Here is a 17,650-nt window from a genome sequence, read left to right on the forward strand (position 1 = left end):
CATGAGAAATTCAAAGCAGACTCTTTGGAGTCTTCACTCCTGGACCTGTTGCCTAGGCGACCCGACCTCAGGTAATTATCGATTGTTGAAACATGTTCAGTCTTTAATGTCAATAAAATCTCCTTTAACTGTGAGGAAGTGGAGTCTTTATTGATGGGAATATGTCGCCCTCTGGCGGTGAAAAGATAAATAGCATCACAACTGAATACTTTAGTTCTTATAACTGTAATAATGAGCAACTGGACTTTCTGAATATTTCACTTCTCATCTGAAAGATGTCTTCAGCTTTAACTAGTTGGTGACTGTCGGCTGATCAGCAGCTTAAAGACTATTCACACTTGGCAGGTCTGTACGGTCACACTGACATACCTCAGTCCAAACCATCTGTTTTCTTTGTCCAGAATGTGGACATTACTGTCCTGAAAAGAGTGTCCCTTCACCTTAAGATGGAGGTGAACTGCTGAGCCTTCAAACTGTACATCTGTATGTGTCAGATAAAAATATGACTCTGCAGAAACGGACATTCAGGACCAGAGGGTGAAGAACTTAGAAGATGGGGACCTCACCCAACCAGAAAAGGATGTTTGCAGCAAAGCACTCAGTTTTACCATTTCTCCACAACAGCTGCCAGTGGTGGACCTCATCACGGCTACTGATTCTGTGATAAGGGCTGACAACATCTCAGAAGAAGGCAGAAACAAGCTCAGGAGGAGGAGGAGAGACACTCTGAGGAGGAACAACACAAACGGATCCCCAAACAGAACAAGAAATGACACAAACAAATAAATGGAGTCCAAACGGATCCTGAACTTTGATGTCTGAATCCAGATGTTGTCAGTAAGAAATGTGGATTAGAACACGTAGAAAAACTGAACAAATAGTGTTGAAGCTGCTTCACAACGTGATGGAAATATTAATATATTCACAAATATATCAGGTGTGAGTGTTGAGATTAAAACAAGATGTGATTTGTTCTGAAGGAACTGCCTCATTAACAAGCTTCTGCTCTCAAACTGCACAGATCTGAGCGCAGAATGGGATTTGTTGAATTTTTGGACATTTTCTGACCTTCCCATCAAACTGAAAATAATAATTGCACAACACACTAAAACACACATTTCTTGTGTAAATTAAACTTGTCCTGAGACAAGTGGGTGCAGAATATTGAAAATACAGCCCCTAAAAAGACATAAAAAGATCACACCAGCTTCTCAATGAGGAACATACATGTACATGTAACAGTTAAAGTCAGTTTTTGACACTTATTTTGCTTTTGATACATAATTCTTGTTCTGACGATCAAAATATTTGATTCACTGAGAGTTGTGTCCCTCCATACATGCGCATCATCTTTCAAAAGTTTCAGTCCATTATTTAGATGATTCTCCAGTACAACATAAAAGAATAATAACATCAATAATATCAAAAGAGCAAAAAAAAAAGCATTAAATTCTGAAGGTTTTCACCTCGAATATCAACATGTTTGACTTCATTTTACATCAATTATTATTGAGGTGATAAAATGTTACAATTTTTTATTTAATTTATTTTATCTTAAATATTTTCAGCTGTTAAAGTCCAAATATTGTGTATAAAGGATCATTTCAGTCCTCTTTGTGAGCGTTCAACAACAACATTTAGCAACTTTCTGCCATCAGAATCTAGTTCCAGTCCAGTTGTCCTTTCATCATCTCACAGGAAGTGAATGTGGAGAAACATCAGGATGAACCCTGGCTGCTCACCAAACTTCTGCTCATTGGAGCAGAATCAGTGAAGATCTGTCAGCAGGTTGGAAATTCATCTTGGCTGATTGCAGCTCAGTGATTCCTCTCTGATATCACAGTTTGTCACATGTGCAGCAAACTAACTGCAGCTGACATGAACTGAATGGTCTCAGTTGAAGTGAGCTGCAGAGAAACACAACATACTGATATTCAGTGTGAAGCTTTGACTGGAAACACACAGAAAAACAACATCCTGGAAGAATGGCAGCTTCCATCTTTAAAGGACTGGAAGAGGAAGAAGTTTCCAAGGAATCATTCAGAAGAGTTTCAAACAGAAACTGACTGAATCCATGAATCTGAAAAGGTGTTTCTGAGTGAAAGAGACAGACATGTACAGACTGAACTATCTGTTCAACAGTGATTCTCTGACAGGAGGAAACTCTTTATACTCAACACAGAGACATTGAGGAACCAGGTGAACTGATCCAGAACCCAAATCCAGGATGCAAAGGTTCTTCAGTGAATGTGGTGTTGAAGGTGTGGAGGTGGATCAGTGTGTCAGAGGAGACTCTGTAGAAGGACAGAGTGCCAGCAGGACGGTCCACATACACTGCTGCTCTGTTAGAGACAGAGGAGGAGGAGGAGGAGGAGGAGGAAATGGGTGTTCTTCTGTTAATGTGCCAGACAGAGTAACCGCTATTAGAGCACCTCAGACTCCAGGACTGATCATTGTATCCAAACGCACAGTTATCTCTGCCTCCTCTCCTTCTGATTCCTCTGTAACTCACTGATATATAAGCTTCTCCTCTCCACTCGACCTCCCAGTAACAGCGACCAGTCAGAACATTTCTACACAGCAGCTGAGGACACTTGTAATCAAATCTGTCTGGATGATCAGGATATGACTGAACCTCCTCCACACGTGTCACCTTCCTGCTGTTGTCAGACAGTTTCAGGTTTCTGTTCACTGTGTTTGTGTCGATTGTGAGTTGACAGGAATCTGATGGAGAGAACAAACACAATCCAGCTGCAGTTATTGATCTATCATCTGTTCACTTTGATCAATGAGTGATGTGACAGTGTGAAGATGGTTGGATGTCATGAATCAGATGAAGAACACACTTACACTTCCTCAGACCTGGTGTCAACCATCGTTCTCCAGCAGGCTCCACCCTGAAAGGAGGAGGGGGGTCAAAGCAGCACAGTCTCTTTCAGCATGCAAACATGGACATTACATGGCTCTCACACACACATTGTTCTACACTGAGAAAGGAACAGGAAAACATCTGGATACATCCACTGGAATGGAGCATCTGAAAACTAGAATGAAAGCAGTTTGATCAACACTGAAACTTACAAAACTCCTTTAAAGCATCTCTGCACAGCAGATTATGGACTCATGCAGAGATGCTTTCATTATTTGATTTATCTCAGAAAAAGGAGGAAAGAAAAGAAAGTGAAGAACGATGGATGGAAGAAAATCTGTCTGAGCTCATTCTGAAGTTTAAAAGCACCAAATGTTTTCTGCAGTCAGATTATGGAGATGAAGTTTCTGTCTCTGAATTCAACTCTTCAAGTTTGGAAGAATTTTCACTTTGATTTTTCACTCATTTCTGAATCCAAATATGAGCTTTAAAAATTCTAATGAAATCACTTCAGTTTTTGACATCATGGTCTCTCCTGATGGTCACATTGTTTCTACTGACTCCTCCTCTCAGTATGTTTCAGGGCAGCCAAACATCCAGATCCTTTCTCAGACCCATTGGTCCATCTGAATGCTGCACAGCCAGCCAGGGGAAAACATTCATCTAGAAAAGTTAGACTAGAAACACTCCCCTCATTCCACCCTCCATACTGAACATTAAAGGCTCACAATAAGATCAGAGGAGAATCTATAGTCATTGGAAGTAAATTAGCTGCCAGGTGTTGTGATTTTATTGATCAGAATCACTCATTTATTTCAGCCTGATCACTTTTCAGGAATCTGAAACAGACTGAAAAGCCTCCAGCCTCTTCCTCTCCTTCCCCCAGTGTCCCTCTCTTCCCGTTTCTCTGGAATTCCTTGGATATTTATTGGATTGTCCCCCACCTTTTTTTCTTCTTCTTCATCCCAGCCAGAGATGGGATGAAGAACAACCAAACACAGCTCCTGTTCAACTTTGGTCTACTTGGTTCTCATCTGGAAGGACGGTCAGAACCACAGAAGGGCAGAACTCTTTGGACCTGGTACTGTGTGGCTCTCAGTAAGTCTGATATCAAGTCATGTGGCGCTCAGAGGATTGTTGAAGTTTGCTCTGGTGGCTTTATCTCTGAGCTGTTCCACACACTGTTCTTTGAATGTGTTGGAGCTGTCAGAGAGCCGGTCCAGCTGAAGATCCCCCATGTGGGCGTATGGAGCGAGGGACACAGGTCTAATCCACATGTACACATTTCCAGATGTGCGGTGAACATGGTTTTATAAATCTTTGTGCTAAGCTAGGCTAACATGTCCTGGACCCATCTCTGTATCTGATCCAGGGTCAGAGGACCAACAGACACTTCTCACTGTTGTTCCTGCAGATGTTCTCCTTGGAGACCTCCTCCACAAATATCTGCTGTTTCTGTTCAACCAGTGTTTCTGCTGTGAGCAAAGGAAAAAGGCTCCTACATGTGGGATTGTTCATGTAACACTCAGCAGGAAGCAAAAACACAGGGCTGAGTGCAGGACAGAGAACATGTTTCCAGCTCTTCCTCCTCTATCAGACATTGTGTGTGGCTGCAGCAGGCCTCTCCATACCTGAGTTTGTGTGGATCCTTCAGTGCAGCCGTCAGCAGCTTCACTCCTGAGTCTCCTGGATGGTTGTAGCTCAGGTCCAGCTCTCTCAGATGGGAGGGGTTGGAGGTCACAACTTCAGCCAGAGAAGCACAGCCTTCCTCTGTGATCAGACAGCCTGACAGGCTGCAGACACACAAAACAACACAGAAACTCTGAGAGAACTGCACTGAAACTGAAGCTGAATGCCATCAAATGTTCAGAAAAACTGGAACTGTCTCACATTACTGACTTTGTGTCTTTGTGCTAAACTAGGCTAACATGTCCTGGACCCATCTCTGTATCTGATCCAGGGTCAGAGGACCAACAGACACTTCTCACTGTTGTTCCTGCAGATGTTCGCAGATGTTCTCCTTGGAGACCTCCTCCACAAATATCTGCTGTTTAGGCCTCCGAACTCTTTAAGCTGTCAGAGGCCTAAAGCTGCTGTAACAATCATACAAAAACCATCCACAGGTGTTCTGTCACCTGTTTATAAAAACAGTTTGATGAATCCTGACCTGAGTGTTTCCAGTCTGCAGTTTGGATTCTTCAGTCCAGCAGACAACTGCCTCACCCCTGAATCCTGCAGGTTGTTGTTACTCAGGTCCAGTTCTGTCAGACTGGAGGACTGGGAGCTGAGAGCTGAGGACAGAGCTGCACATCCTTCATCTGAGAGGTTACAGCTACTCAGTCTGAGGAGGGAATAATGAGATAAGTAGTAATCTGTGACTTTCTCTCCTATAAAAACAACTGCAGTATATTCATACACAATCCCTCTATATCTGTACTTACAGAGCTTTGCTGGAGGCTTTGACCACTGGCAGCAGCCTCAGAAGAGCCTCCTCTGAAGCAGAGTATTTCTTCAGGTCAAACACATCCAGATCTTTTCCTGATGACAGTAAAATGAAGACCAGAGCTGACCACTGAGCAGGAGACAGTTTATCTGTGGAGAGACTTCCTGAACTCAGGGACTGTTGGATCTGCTCCACTAGAGAACGATCATTCAGTTCATTCAGACAGTGGAACAGATTGATGCTTTTCTCTGCAGACAGATTCTCACTGATCTTCTTCTTGATGTAATCAACTGTTTCCTGATTGGTCTGAGAGCTACTTCCTGTCTGTGTCAGCAGGCCTCGTAGGAGACTCTGATTGGTCTGCAGTGAAAGACCCAGGAGGAAGCGGAGGAACAGGTCCAGGTGTCCATTTGGACTCTGTAAGGCCTTGTTCACAGCACTCTGGTAGAAGAGAGTCTCTTTCAGTGTTTCAGACTCCTGAGACTTTGATTGTTCTTCCATCAGGTTGACTCCAGAGCTGATGAAGGTCAGATGGACATGAAGAGCAGCCAGAAACTCCTGAACACTCAGATGGATGAAGCAGAACACCTTCTCCTGGTACAGCCCTCTCTCCTCTATAAAGATCTGTGTGAACACTCCTGAGTACACTGAGGCTGCTGAGATATCGATGCCACACTCTGTCAGGTCTGATTCATAGAAGATCAGGTTTCCTTTCTGCAGCTGCTCAAAAGCCAGTTTTCCCAGAGACTCAATCATCTTCCTGCTCTCTGGACTCCAGTGTGGATCTGTCTCAGCTCCTCCATCATACTTGACCTTCTTCACTTTGGCCTGAACCACCAGGAAGTGAATGTACATCTCAGTCAGGGTCTTGGGCAGCTCTCCTCCCCCTCTGGTTTTCAACACATCCTCCAGAACTGTAGCAGTGATCCAGCAGAAGACTGGGATGTGGCACATGATGTGGAGGCTTCGTGATGTCTGGATGTGGGAGATGATCCTGCTGGCCTGCTTCTTATCTCTGAATCTCTTCCAGAAGTACTCCTCCTTCTGTGGGTCAGTGAACCCTCTGACCTCTGTCACCATGTCAACACAGTCAGGAGGGATCTGATTGGCTGCTGCAGGTCGTGTGGTTATCCAGAGGCGAGCAGAGGGAAGCAGTTTCCCCCTGATGAGGTTTGTCAGCAGCACATCCACTGAGGTGGACTCTGTAACATCAGTCAGGGGCTCCTTGTTGTGGAAGTCCAGAGGAAGTCGACACTCATCCAGACCGTCAAAGATGAACACAACCTGGAACTCTTCAAAGCTGCAGATTCCTGCTTCTTTGGTTTCAGTAAAGAAGTGATGAACAAGTTCCACCAAGCTGAACTTTTTCTCTTTCAGCACATTCAGCTCTCTGAAGGTGAATGGAAACATGAACTGGATGTCCTGGTTGGCTTTGCCTTCAGCCCAGTCCAGAGTGAACTTCTGTGTTAAGACTGTTTTCCCAATGCCAGCCACTCCCTTTGTCATCACTGTTCTGATTGGTTCATCTCTTCCAGGTGGGAGTTTAAAGATGTCTTCTTGTCTGATGGTTGTTTCTGCTCTGTCTGCTTTCCTGGATGCTGTTTCAATCTGTCTGACCTCATGTTCATCATTGACCTCTCCAGTCCCTCCCTCTGTGATGTAGAGCTCTGTGTAGATCTGATTCAGAAGGGTTGGGTTTCCTGCTTTAGAAATCCCCTCAAACACACACTGGAACTTCTTCTTCAGAGCAGATTTATGTCGGAAAACTGGGTCAAAGAGTTCTAAATAAACACAACAAATAAGATCAGTCAATACAATACACAGAAAATCTTCAAACTTTTAATTTCTCTGAGAATGAGTATTTGAACATGTGTTGTTCTGTGTGTTGAGACATCAGTAAATGTGTCATTTATCCAGCAGGTTAAATCTTTAGAGAAATCCTCTTACTGCTCTGCAGACGGTCAGCCAGCTCCTCCTGCTTCATTCTCCTCAGGAAGTGAACTGTGATCTTCACTAATGCCTCTCTGCTGCTCCTCTGCTCTTCATCCTCATCCTCCCTCTGACTCTCTAAGCATTCTGGGTAATCTGGACTCAGAACCTTCTGGATCTTCTTCAGCTCCTCCTTCACAAAAGTGACCATGTTGTCCTCCAGCAGCTGGAACAGAATACTATATGAATGAGCCAATCAGACTGAAATCATGGAGCCAAACATCAGATCCATGTTGGACACACTGACAATCCACTGGTCTACAAAGTGCAGCATGGAGATGACTGTGAACAGAATAGATGGAAAAGTAGTTGTTGTACATGTACAGACCATAAATATGGAGTCCAGCTGTGTTTGATGCTGCTGGGCAGACTGCCTACTGGGAACCTCTGAGCTCTGCTGGTCCACTCTGTGGAGGAATCATGAAGAATGAGCTCACATTCTGTCTGTCCACACAGAGACAAACACAAGGTAAAGCTCCATGAAGTGATGTGTGGATGTGAACAGTGAATCAGAGGACTCCCTGCAGTGGGAAAGCTTTACTAGTCCTGCTGATCCCACTGAGAATCAACAGCTCAGTCTGCAGCTGCTTGGAGCTTTCAGCTCACTTTGGTTGGGTCCAACAGCTCTCAGCAACCCCTTCAGAAAGCTTTCCCTCCCTGCTGAAGTTCCCTGGAGCAAGGCAGCCAGAGCCAGTGTGTGCTTGGATCAGACTGGTTGTACTGGTATGCTCCCAGTGTCAGACAGATAGATGTTTAAAACAGACTCATCACTGAGATAACTTTATCTGGGTTCGTAAAGTTGTACCTTTGAACATCTGGGTGGAGCCTTTTCCTCGGAGTATGTTTTATAGATCGGTCAGTCTTCTGCGACTCAGAGCTGGATTTAGGTTCAGCTAAGCCTGGTTTTTCCAGCTTCCTCCTAAAGAACACAAAATAATTTCTGCACTGCACTCAAAAGACAAAAAGACAAGTGATGACAAAACATTTGAAAGGATATTTTTGAAATTCTTATAAGATATTCAAAACCATGTTTGTTTGTCTCTATTTCAACCTCCTAAAACAGACCTGACTTTACTTTAGAAGTCAGCTGCTTCACACTTCCTACACTGTGTTAAGAGCCAAAGCACAAACTGGCACCTGCTGGACCAGCTGGTGTCCTACAGACACTCAGAAACACCTCCTCCAACATCCATTCTTTCCTCCTAGACTGCTGTGTTTGTGGAAAACATCCAACACACACCGCTTCACATATGAACATAGAAATGGATGTGAAACAGAGCTGAGCTCACATTAAACACATGTTGGAATAAAAACTGTTCAAACTGACTCTGCTACATTTTACTCTGTTACAACATTTACACTCAGCTCACCTCTTAAAGGATGGATGTTGGTCTGATTTGAAGACAAGAGGAGGATCCATTGACCGGTCACTCTTCATGGACACACAGCTGGCTCCAGATCCAGGTCTGAGTCTCTGTTGGATCCTGACAGAAAAACACTTGTTTTCTTCAAACTAAAGTATTCAGTGATAGTGTTTGAGTGCAGTGAGACGGCCTGTCAGAGTCAGTGTGGCTGCTGTGGAACAATGTTACAGCTCCCCCTTGTGGCAGCTCTGCCACTCTGCAGGCAGACGTCAGCAGGTGTGTGAAACTGGAAGCTGGATGTAATTTTACTGAGAGAAAACAGGAAGACTGAAGCTCTGAGCTTTCAGCATGGTTCCTTGACTCAGTCTTTACTGTTTGTGTGATCAGATTCATTCTGCCACGGTCGGCATAAACCTATCTGTGTGTGCCAAATATTTTGACACGGACTGCTTCCTCAATTTGGGTCAGTACAATGCAGGACTCGTAGAAAAACATTTCCTAAAAGAGGTCATCCGTGGGGAAAGGACAGACGATGTAAGTGTGCTTTGTGTTTCTTTTGTCCAATTACCACGAGCTAATGCTAACCGCTAGTTCATGCAGGTACAAACGATGTTGAAATAAATGATTTATACAGCAGGTTGTGTTATATTAGAGTATATACATTCTCAGGGTCTGACTCTGGCTCAAACATATAAGGTTGCAACTGTGTGTGGGCAGCCATGACCAGTGCTTGTGCTCAACCTCAGCCTGATGCCGAACCGAGGGGCGGAGTGAGCATTAGCAGCCAGTCGCAGCATGAAAATTTGACCGCCTCAGAGCAGAGTGCTACAGACAGGGCTGCTGTTTTTGATCTGTGAGGAATTTGACCAAATCATTTCACAGACATGTCATTAAGGTGCCTGGGATCTGTGTGAACCGGTGGAAAAGGGCTATAATTAGGCGCACTCCCACTGTAGGAACATTTTGCAGTTCCTATAACCTTTTAAGGAACTAGGCCGTTTTTTCGTGCATTCTGACATAGAGGAACTAGGGACCATGGCCCCTTAGTTCCTAGAACCATTTTAGCTCCTTCTCCGAGGCGGGGTCTTTTCTGGGTTCCATAGGAACATGACGTAGGTGTTTGGTGGTTGGTAGCTCCGCCCCTTGTCTGAAATATTTACTCATACGACACGGACACAACAGCACCTGTTTAATAAGTTAAACTTATTAACGTTGTCTCCTTTGTCTGTGGCGCTCTGCTCTCCTTCTTTCCTTCATGAAATGAAGAAGTATCGCCCGCTGCTCGATTCTTCATCTCCTGACTCTCGCTGTGTGCTCTTCCAGCCTCCATCTTTGACGCCTGATGTGATCGTCCATGATTAATATCACCGTCATGCAGACCGTAAACACGGTGGCCTCCTCGCTCTCCATGTTAGCTTCTTGGTGGTGTTGTTTTGTTTTCTTCTCTCCTTACTTTTTGTGGGTTTTGTTTTGTTGTTGAGTGGCGCTACAGTAACACGTCACGGTTGCAGACGGCTGTGTCACATCAGTCCCGACCAAGGTCCCCGACTTATGTGTGAATGCAAAATGAAACAGTTCCCCTGGGGAAGGGCAGTTCTTATGACTAAATTCGAGGTGGACAGTTCTTAGAACTGCGTTCTTAGAACTCTCTGTCCGAATGCGCCTATTGTTCTCAATGAATTGAGAAATTTTCCTTTTTTTGGCGCTATTATTTTATGAATTTCCTGTAGAACCGAAAGGTATTTTATTTTGAAGGACACGAAACTATGTAATTAATGTAGTTTAATAGAACATTGGACAACAACAAAAGGAAAGGATGAACTTTGGTTCAAAGTTAAAATCAGGTCAAATAAAAAGACTAAAGGTAAGGTTTAGCACCATTTGAAAAGGAGGAACAAAGTATATTTATGTGTACTTCAGGAATGTTTTGCATTAAATTAGTATAGCACATGCTAATTGATGTCATTTGGAAATGGTAAAAATTACCTTTCATTTCTTTTATTCATTTATATATATATATATATATATATATATATATATATATATATATATATATATATATATGTTTGCCACACTTACGTTAGTTTAAGAGTGGCACATGCTTGAGAACGTTATAAAACAAAATAAACATCAGTAAGGCTCATCTTTGTTCGACTGGGAGCTACAGGTTGATTTGGTTGTTTTGTTCTCGTTTCTTCAGAAGGTCGTTTTAAACTGACGTCATTAAACACAACGTGTGAGAACGTAATATTTCTACATCAGCCACCCTGTTCACTACATCATCAGCATCCTGTGAAAATATTCTCCCTTTGTTTTATTAAAGAGCTGCAGGACTGAACTAAAATATCACATTACACACATGATGCAGCTAATTAGTCTCATCAGAGACATCAAGAACTGATCCAAGTCTCAAGTAATTCAGCTGAAAACTGGTTATCATCTGAAACATGATGCAGCCTCCACTGAATACTGACAGATACTCACTGTTGGGCTGATGGAACATCATGTTGGAAATTAATAAACCAATCCTTTGACTTGTTGCTCTTAAAGGACACACAGCTGGGTTCAGGTTCAGGTTCAGGTTCAGGTTCAGGTTCAGGTTCAGGTTCAGGTTGCTTCCTGTGAATAAAGGTGGTTTGGTGATGTGAGTGCTGAGCTCTGACATGGAGAAGAGTCATGGACAGTTAGAGATGGTCATCTCACCTCTGAGCTTTGCTCTGGCTCTCATGTTCCCCACACAGAGTGGTTTTAGTGTCCTCACACTGATCCATGCTGCTGAATTCACATCAGCTCACACACACTTTCTACCTTCATCTGCAGAGGAAACACAAATCATTCATCTGCACATCAACTCAAATCCTCCTTTCCATCATTTGGGCTGTAAAAAGAGCAGCTGCTGTACCTCCATCAGTCCACTAGATGGAGGCATGGAGCTACCACCCAGCACACTCATGATGATGAAGGACCATTACGTACATTTACTGACATGAAACAGGACGGAGATCAACTGATTTAACGTCTGAACCAGAAACTGACTAATATGCTGTTAATAACAGAACCTTCTACCCTGGGAAGGTTCCATCTTTGTCTGTAGGTTCCATCTTATGTTTAAAAGTACAAATAAAGTGTCTGAACGAAACATTTTAACTTTTAGTTGAATTCAACAAACAAAAAGAAACAAAGGTGAAGGATTATTACTCACATATAAGGGAAAGGAAAAAGCTGAATAAAACATCACAAACTGATCCATAAAGTAGACAGAACATCTGAATCTACTCCATTTCATCATTAGACAATATTAGTGGATTATATGTTCCATCAGAGCTGCACACAGCTTCATAACTGACTACAGTCAGACACATTTTAACTGACATTCATGTTATTTTATTCTGAAAGGTGACACAGGAAGCAGCAGGAAGCTGCTGGGTCTGACTGTAATGGAGGAGCTGATGGTTTCATTCTATGAAGATCAGTTCTTCATGTAGAAAACAAACATCATCAGCTGATCATCGTGTTGTTAGATTCCAGTTCATCAATGATCTGATAATCATGTAGATTTGTCTTAAAACTCAAAAGTGATCAAAGTTTGTTCTGAAATAAGAAGTGACCATGTCCCCCAAACATTACAGAGCAGAAACAAACAGCTTACAGGTTACAGGAAACCGTTCTGTTGTCATCAGAGAGTCAAAGCAGATGAGGCTGGAATGCAGCATCAATCAGATCCGGCCTCTCCCAGAACATAACATCACTGTGTGTAAAGTCATCCTCAGCTCAACTCATTTTTCCAGCCAGGACTTAAAATTGAAAACGTTCCTAATCCAGGTTTACCTTCAGCTGAACAGCAGCAACAAGTCTCTGAAGGTCACAATAACTTTCTATGATGCCTTAACAAGCGTTTCTGTGAAGAGATGCAGAGCAATAAAAGATTCACTGATCTCCTCTGAAAAGGAAGAAATGTAAAGTTGAAACATGAAAATTGTTGAGGAAAGCTAAAGTTCTTTAAGTAGAGTAAATGTAGCTTATTGCTTCCAACACATGAAGTTACAGAACCAGACAAACACTGAGAAACTGAGCCAGATGCTGTGCTAACAGCCAGAATTCAGCACACTGTGGGCTGGGCTTACAGTGGATGCTCTTTGCTCAGGTAAAAGCTACAAATCCTAGAAAAGCTCAGATAAAGTTCTGCAGTGACTGTATCTGCCAATCAACAAGCCAGTGTTGTTCTGAAATATGATTCTTTGCTAAGTCTGACCCTCTTTGGTCTGTAGTTAACCTATTACAGCACTGTCAGATGCATTCAGCTGGACTTCTGCTCAGTGGGTGTTATAGGGGGATAAATCCTTCACAAAGACTTTCCACAATCTTAGAATCTGTTAAAAATTAACTTTCCATCTGCTTTTTTAAACTTACAGTGGACAGGCGTTTAGAAATGGACTGAAACGTGGTTTTAGAGACCATTTTTACAGTGGATGCCTAAAAATTGTCCCTGAAGGTTAGTATGCAGGGTTCCTGCTCAGAAAAGAGCCAAAATCAGAAACAAATTATCTAAAATCCAAAGCAGCTCGATGTTGGTTTCATGTCCTCTGCTGCAGAAAGACTGTGGACATAAAACTCTGAAACTAAACTCATTGCTAATCCTTCAGGTTTACTGAGAAAACACAAAGCCAGGTTCTCCAAATCCTTCCCATCTTTTCAAGAATTTAAAACTGAAACCAACTCCTTAATGCCAATATTGTGTAAGAACTTGTGAAAGAAATATTATTTATTGTCTAATTCTTTTCATTATTAATGAAATGCATGCATGTAACAGTCCCTTGTGTTGTAGAATCTGTCAGCTAATCTATAAATGATCATATTTATGATTTTGTGCCTGTTTTCAATACTTCGCTTTGTTAATGAAAAACATTTTTATTGTAACATTTGTTTTAATTACACCATTATCACTAATATGTTACATTATCTATATTGTATTTTTATTATTTATTTCAGTAAAATGTGTTTCATTATCAATGTGTTTAACTGATGACAGGGTGTGACTTTGTTGCAATCCTTTTTTTGGGGGGGGGGTGAGGAGAGCCACAGCAAGATCAGATCGTGCCAACCAACAACGGCACTTCCGGTGGCAACATGAGCTGCCACAGCCGTTGCTTCGACAGCGGGGTGAAATTGGTTTTATACTCGACATTCGCCTATTTTTCCCAAGTTGTAACTATAACTGTGTAGCACCTTTTATTATCAAGGAAAGCTTTTAATTTTCTTTCAAAAAGGTTTTAATGAATTTGAATTAATTCGAATTCAAGGCTTTTATTTTGTAATAACTCTTGTTTTTATAGATATCAACACCAAACCACTTCTGATGTGTTCATGAACTCATTGCGTAGTTCCCACATCCTTTATTTTTATTATTTATTTTTCAGGCCCCCGAGCGACACCGGCAAGCGATCTTCCAAACGCCACATTTCCCATTCGGAGCGGATTTAATATTAATATTTCATATTAATATCAAGAACAAATCAGAAGTGGTTTGGTGTTGATATGTCGAAAAACCAGTAAGTTATTAAAAATAGAATAAAATATGCACCCTGAGTACATCTTCTACCTAAAAGGGTTTTTTTCTGGTAACTAAATGGCTGTGAAAGCTTTATAGTGAGTTCACAAACACATCAGAAGTGGTTTGGTGTTCATTGCATGAATCTCTAGTGAGAAAAAAAAGACGTTGCACTTTTTTGACGGTCTCTAAGCGCTCAGGCTGAATTAGGGCACTGAGAAGGATATTCAGCGGTTACTCTGAACTTTCGCCAGACTTCGTTACAGTTGGTAAAGCCTGTGAAATGTTACTATTAGCTTCATGTACAAAATAATACCACCCTGAGGGTAATTGGTGCGGTTTTCGTGATGCAATTACAGTTACTGCGCCGGAAAATGGGCGAATGTCGAATATAAAACCAATTTCACCCCACCCGCAGCCTGCTGCCGCTGTCTGTGGAACGCTGATTAGCCGCAAACGGGTTATCAGTATAGTTCTTAACTGGCACACTGTGGCGGTTCAGGTTGCCACCGGAAAGGCCGTGTTTAACTGTCACTACCACGATTTGAGCTGCTGCTGTCTCAGCTCAGGCCGCTTTCAGAGGCTCAGACAGCGGGAGAGCAGAGACTCATCTCCGCCTCAGGAACAGGCTGATTCAGGCAGGAAGAAATGCCGTCGATCGTCAGAAATGGGAGCTATAACGACTCCGTGTTTAAGCCTTGACCCTCATTCTAGTCTGCTGCTGCTCTTATTCCACATATTGTTCTCACACAGTAACACAAAATGGTGGACTTGTTGTACTTGTCCCGTCGCTGGTCCCACAGTTAGTTTCACAGTTACAGTTTCACACAGACAGCAGTGAATCAACAGAAAGGACCATGTGGTAGATTGTGTTTGTTTCTACTTGAACTAAGCTGCCAACAGCAGATATTATAGTCAAACATTAAAAATAGTTTCCGTTACCTTCAGACGGAGAATTTCACGGAGCAAATAATCTGCGCCACAAAAAGATGGAGGTTTAGTGGAAAGTGAAACTAAACTCTGAAAGACACACCCAGAGAGGCGTTTTGCCGGAAATGAACATCCTAACCAGTTCAGTTTAAAGTTTAACCTGTTTAACTATGGAGGGGAAATGTTAACATCTGGATGACTGATGGACTTTACACAGCTGTGAAACTGTTCAACTGTAAAACATGTTTCTAGAAAAAGTTTCCCGTTAGACCCACTTTACATTTCCATCTCTTTATTGTTCTGTCTCTTCATGTTAATCTCTCAATGTCAATTCCTCGAATTAATGAAAAAAGTATAAAAGCACAGTTAGTATTAAAAATGAGGGCTTACCTCCAGCTTTATTATTCTATCAAAATAATATCAAGAAACTTAGTGTCTCTCAACCTATTTCTGCCTTTTTCTTCCTCAAATATTAATTTACAAAAACCCCAGCACCTTTAAGTTTTTTTTTGTCTGTTTCAACACTTCAATCTTGTGCTTCTTGTTCACAAACTTAATAACAACTGCAGGCTTGGATTTGTTATCCTTTCATGCAAGAGTGTTTGATATTTGCTGATTTTCAAGATGAATGTTCTTACTTGTAAGGAATTGAACCACTTGTTCATTTATATCCTCCACTCACTCTGATAGCTGCTTAATACTGTGTCTTCTGAGCTGGCTGGTTTGGTGGTTCAATATCAACAACAAAACAAATGTAATGAAGTTTTAAAAATGCAGCGAAAGAGATGGGAATAAATGGAGATCTGTCATTATGAACTACAGGACAGTTGAGATTAGCTGTTGTTTGCATGAAGATAAAATAGATTTTAAAGGTGTTGCATCTAACATTCAGAAACAGTTGGTGTAACTCTAGAGCACCAGAGCCTCTGACCAAAAGAAAAACTAATATAAACTTATTTACTTTAAGAGCTTCTGCAGCTCATAAGGCACTTTATCTCGAGAGTGGCTGACTCTGGTCTTATCTCGCTCTTTACTAGAGGCCTTTTAAGCCAAAGGATTTGAGCTCTTAGGATTATTTTAAGGAGGTGGAAAGCTGGTTCAAATATAGAAATAACTTATTTGTATGGTATTGATTTAAATGTGTCCTCTCAGTAGCTTTTTAAAGTTTTGTCAGTAATACTGAGCGGGACTCTGCATTGATAGAGATTTGTCTCCCTCTGTTGGTGAATAGAGAAACTGCATGATGTCAGTTTAATGAACACAGAAGCGTTCAACTATAGGAGGAAGTGAAACTCTTCCAGTGGTTCCTGCAGAATCCTGACTTACTGGATGGTTTCCAGCCACGAAAAAGCACCGTCTGCAGAAGATGAGCAGAACGGACACAGTGGACCTGATGCTGGAGATGTACTGAACACAGATGCAATGGTTGGGACAAAGATGGTTGGAGAGAATCAATCAATCATTCAATCAGACTATTTATATCGCACTTTTCATACAAGATAAAATGTAGCACAAAGTGCTTTACAAGATAAAAGCAAATAAAACAAAATTAAACCCAAGGCCATATTATACACCAACATACATATGCACACACATACACACACACACACACACACATATATATATATATATATATATATATATGTATATATATACACACACATACACACGCCACATATACTGGAACAAAGGTAACTGAAGCGCTGTAGTCAGCGAGTTGCAGTGAGGAAACACCAGAGACTGGGTAAAACCAGATAAAGAATGGAGCTAAAAATAAGTAACACAAATAAAGAAATAAATAGAAGACTAAAAACATTTAAAAAATAAAATAAGAAATAATAAAATAAGAAATAAATAAATAAACATAGAAATGAAAAGTTGTTAATAAAATTTAAAAAAAAAAGATAAATTCAAACCAGAATAAAAAATTTGCACTATCACAAAGACATCAACAACTAAAATTCTACAATAAATACGCTAAATACACAAACAGACAGAAAATTAAAGCATATGGCTAAAAGGATAGGATATAATAAAACTATGAATGAATTAACCAAAAGCCAGGCTAAAAAGGTGGGTCTTAAGCTTGCTTTTAAAAATGTCCACACTTGCAGCTGCTCTCAGGTCTTCAGGAAGGCTGTTCCACAGGCGTGACACAGAGGAGTGAAGGTCAGATGTGGAAAGAAGAGCACCTCCAAGTCTGCTATCTGATACTGATATCAGGGAAAATGGGCTTCTTCTTCTACTGTTTGATGATGTGCTCAGTAATTTCAGTGATACATCCCTCAGCTTCAGTCTTGGTTGGGTTGGGTTTACTTTCTCTCACAGCCTGCTGTGTTTTCCACTGACTGATTTCATCTGAGTTATGAAGCAAAAACGGGAAACTATGAAAAGATGTGAAAAACATTGAGATTGGACTGATGGGTGTGTCCCGTTACTTTAGAAAGCCTAAACTCATAAAGGTTAATATGGTGACAATGTGTTCTGATAGTGTTGTTTGAGTTTTA

General features: G+C 41.6%; 2 protein-coding genes and 1 long non-coding RNA gene across 3 annotated transcripts in view; all 3 read right to left on the minus strand.

The window, feature by feature from the left end:
* LOC140291454 (uncharacterized) overlaps window positions 1-17,650 on the minus strand; it is a 392,957-nt gene that overhangs the window by 33,798 nt on the left and 341,509 nt on the right. The window lies entirely within an intron of this gene.
* Window positions 1,537-9,702, minus strand: LOC140295327 (stonustoxin subunit beta-like). The gene is made up of 5 exons (XM_072379650.1): window positions 9,683-9,702; window positions 8,107-8,220; window positions 4,501-4,662; window positions 2,851-2,897; window positions 1,537-2,724 (listed from the first exon to the last, which is right to left on the minus strand). Exons 1-5 carry the CDS (start codon window positions 9,700-9,702, stop codon window positions 2,174-2,176), a joined length of 894 nt encoding a protein of 297 aa, XP_072235751.1. The 3' UTR covers window positions 1,537-2,173.
* On the minus strand, window positions 11,155-13,383 carry LOC140292489 (uncharacterized). Its single transcript, XR_011912554.1, has 3 exons — window positions 12,494-13,383; window positions 11,369-11,479; window positions 11,155-11,284 (listed from the first exon to the last, which is right to left on the minus strand). It is a non-coding gene; the product is annotated as an uncharacterized lncRNA (long non-coding RNA).

Source organism: Leuresthes tenuis, unplaced genomic scaffold (assembly GCF_036924035.1).
Source record: "Leuresthes tenuis unplaced genomic scaffold, fLeuTen1.0.hap1 SCAF_1, whole genome shotgun sequence".
Classification (NCBI taxonomy): Eukaryota; Metazoa; Chordata; class Actinopteri; order Atheriniformes; family Atherinopsidae; genus Leuresthes; species Leuresthes tenuis.

Excerpts from the sequence above, each read along its gene's own strand:
- LOC140295327 (XM_072379650.1), bottom strand. The coding sequence starts at position 9,702 with ATGGTCCCTAGTTCCTCTAT. Across the intron at positions 8,221-9,682 it reads ATGGTCCCTAGTTCCTCTAT|GAGGAAGCTGGAAAAACCAG; the intron begins GTCAGAATGCAC and ends TGTGTTCTTTAG. Across the intron at positions 4,663-8,106 it reads CTCCACCCAGATGTTCAAAG|CCTGTCAGGCTGTCTGATCA; the intron begins GTACAACTTTAC and ends GTGTGTCTGCAG.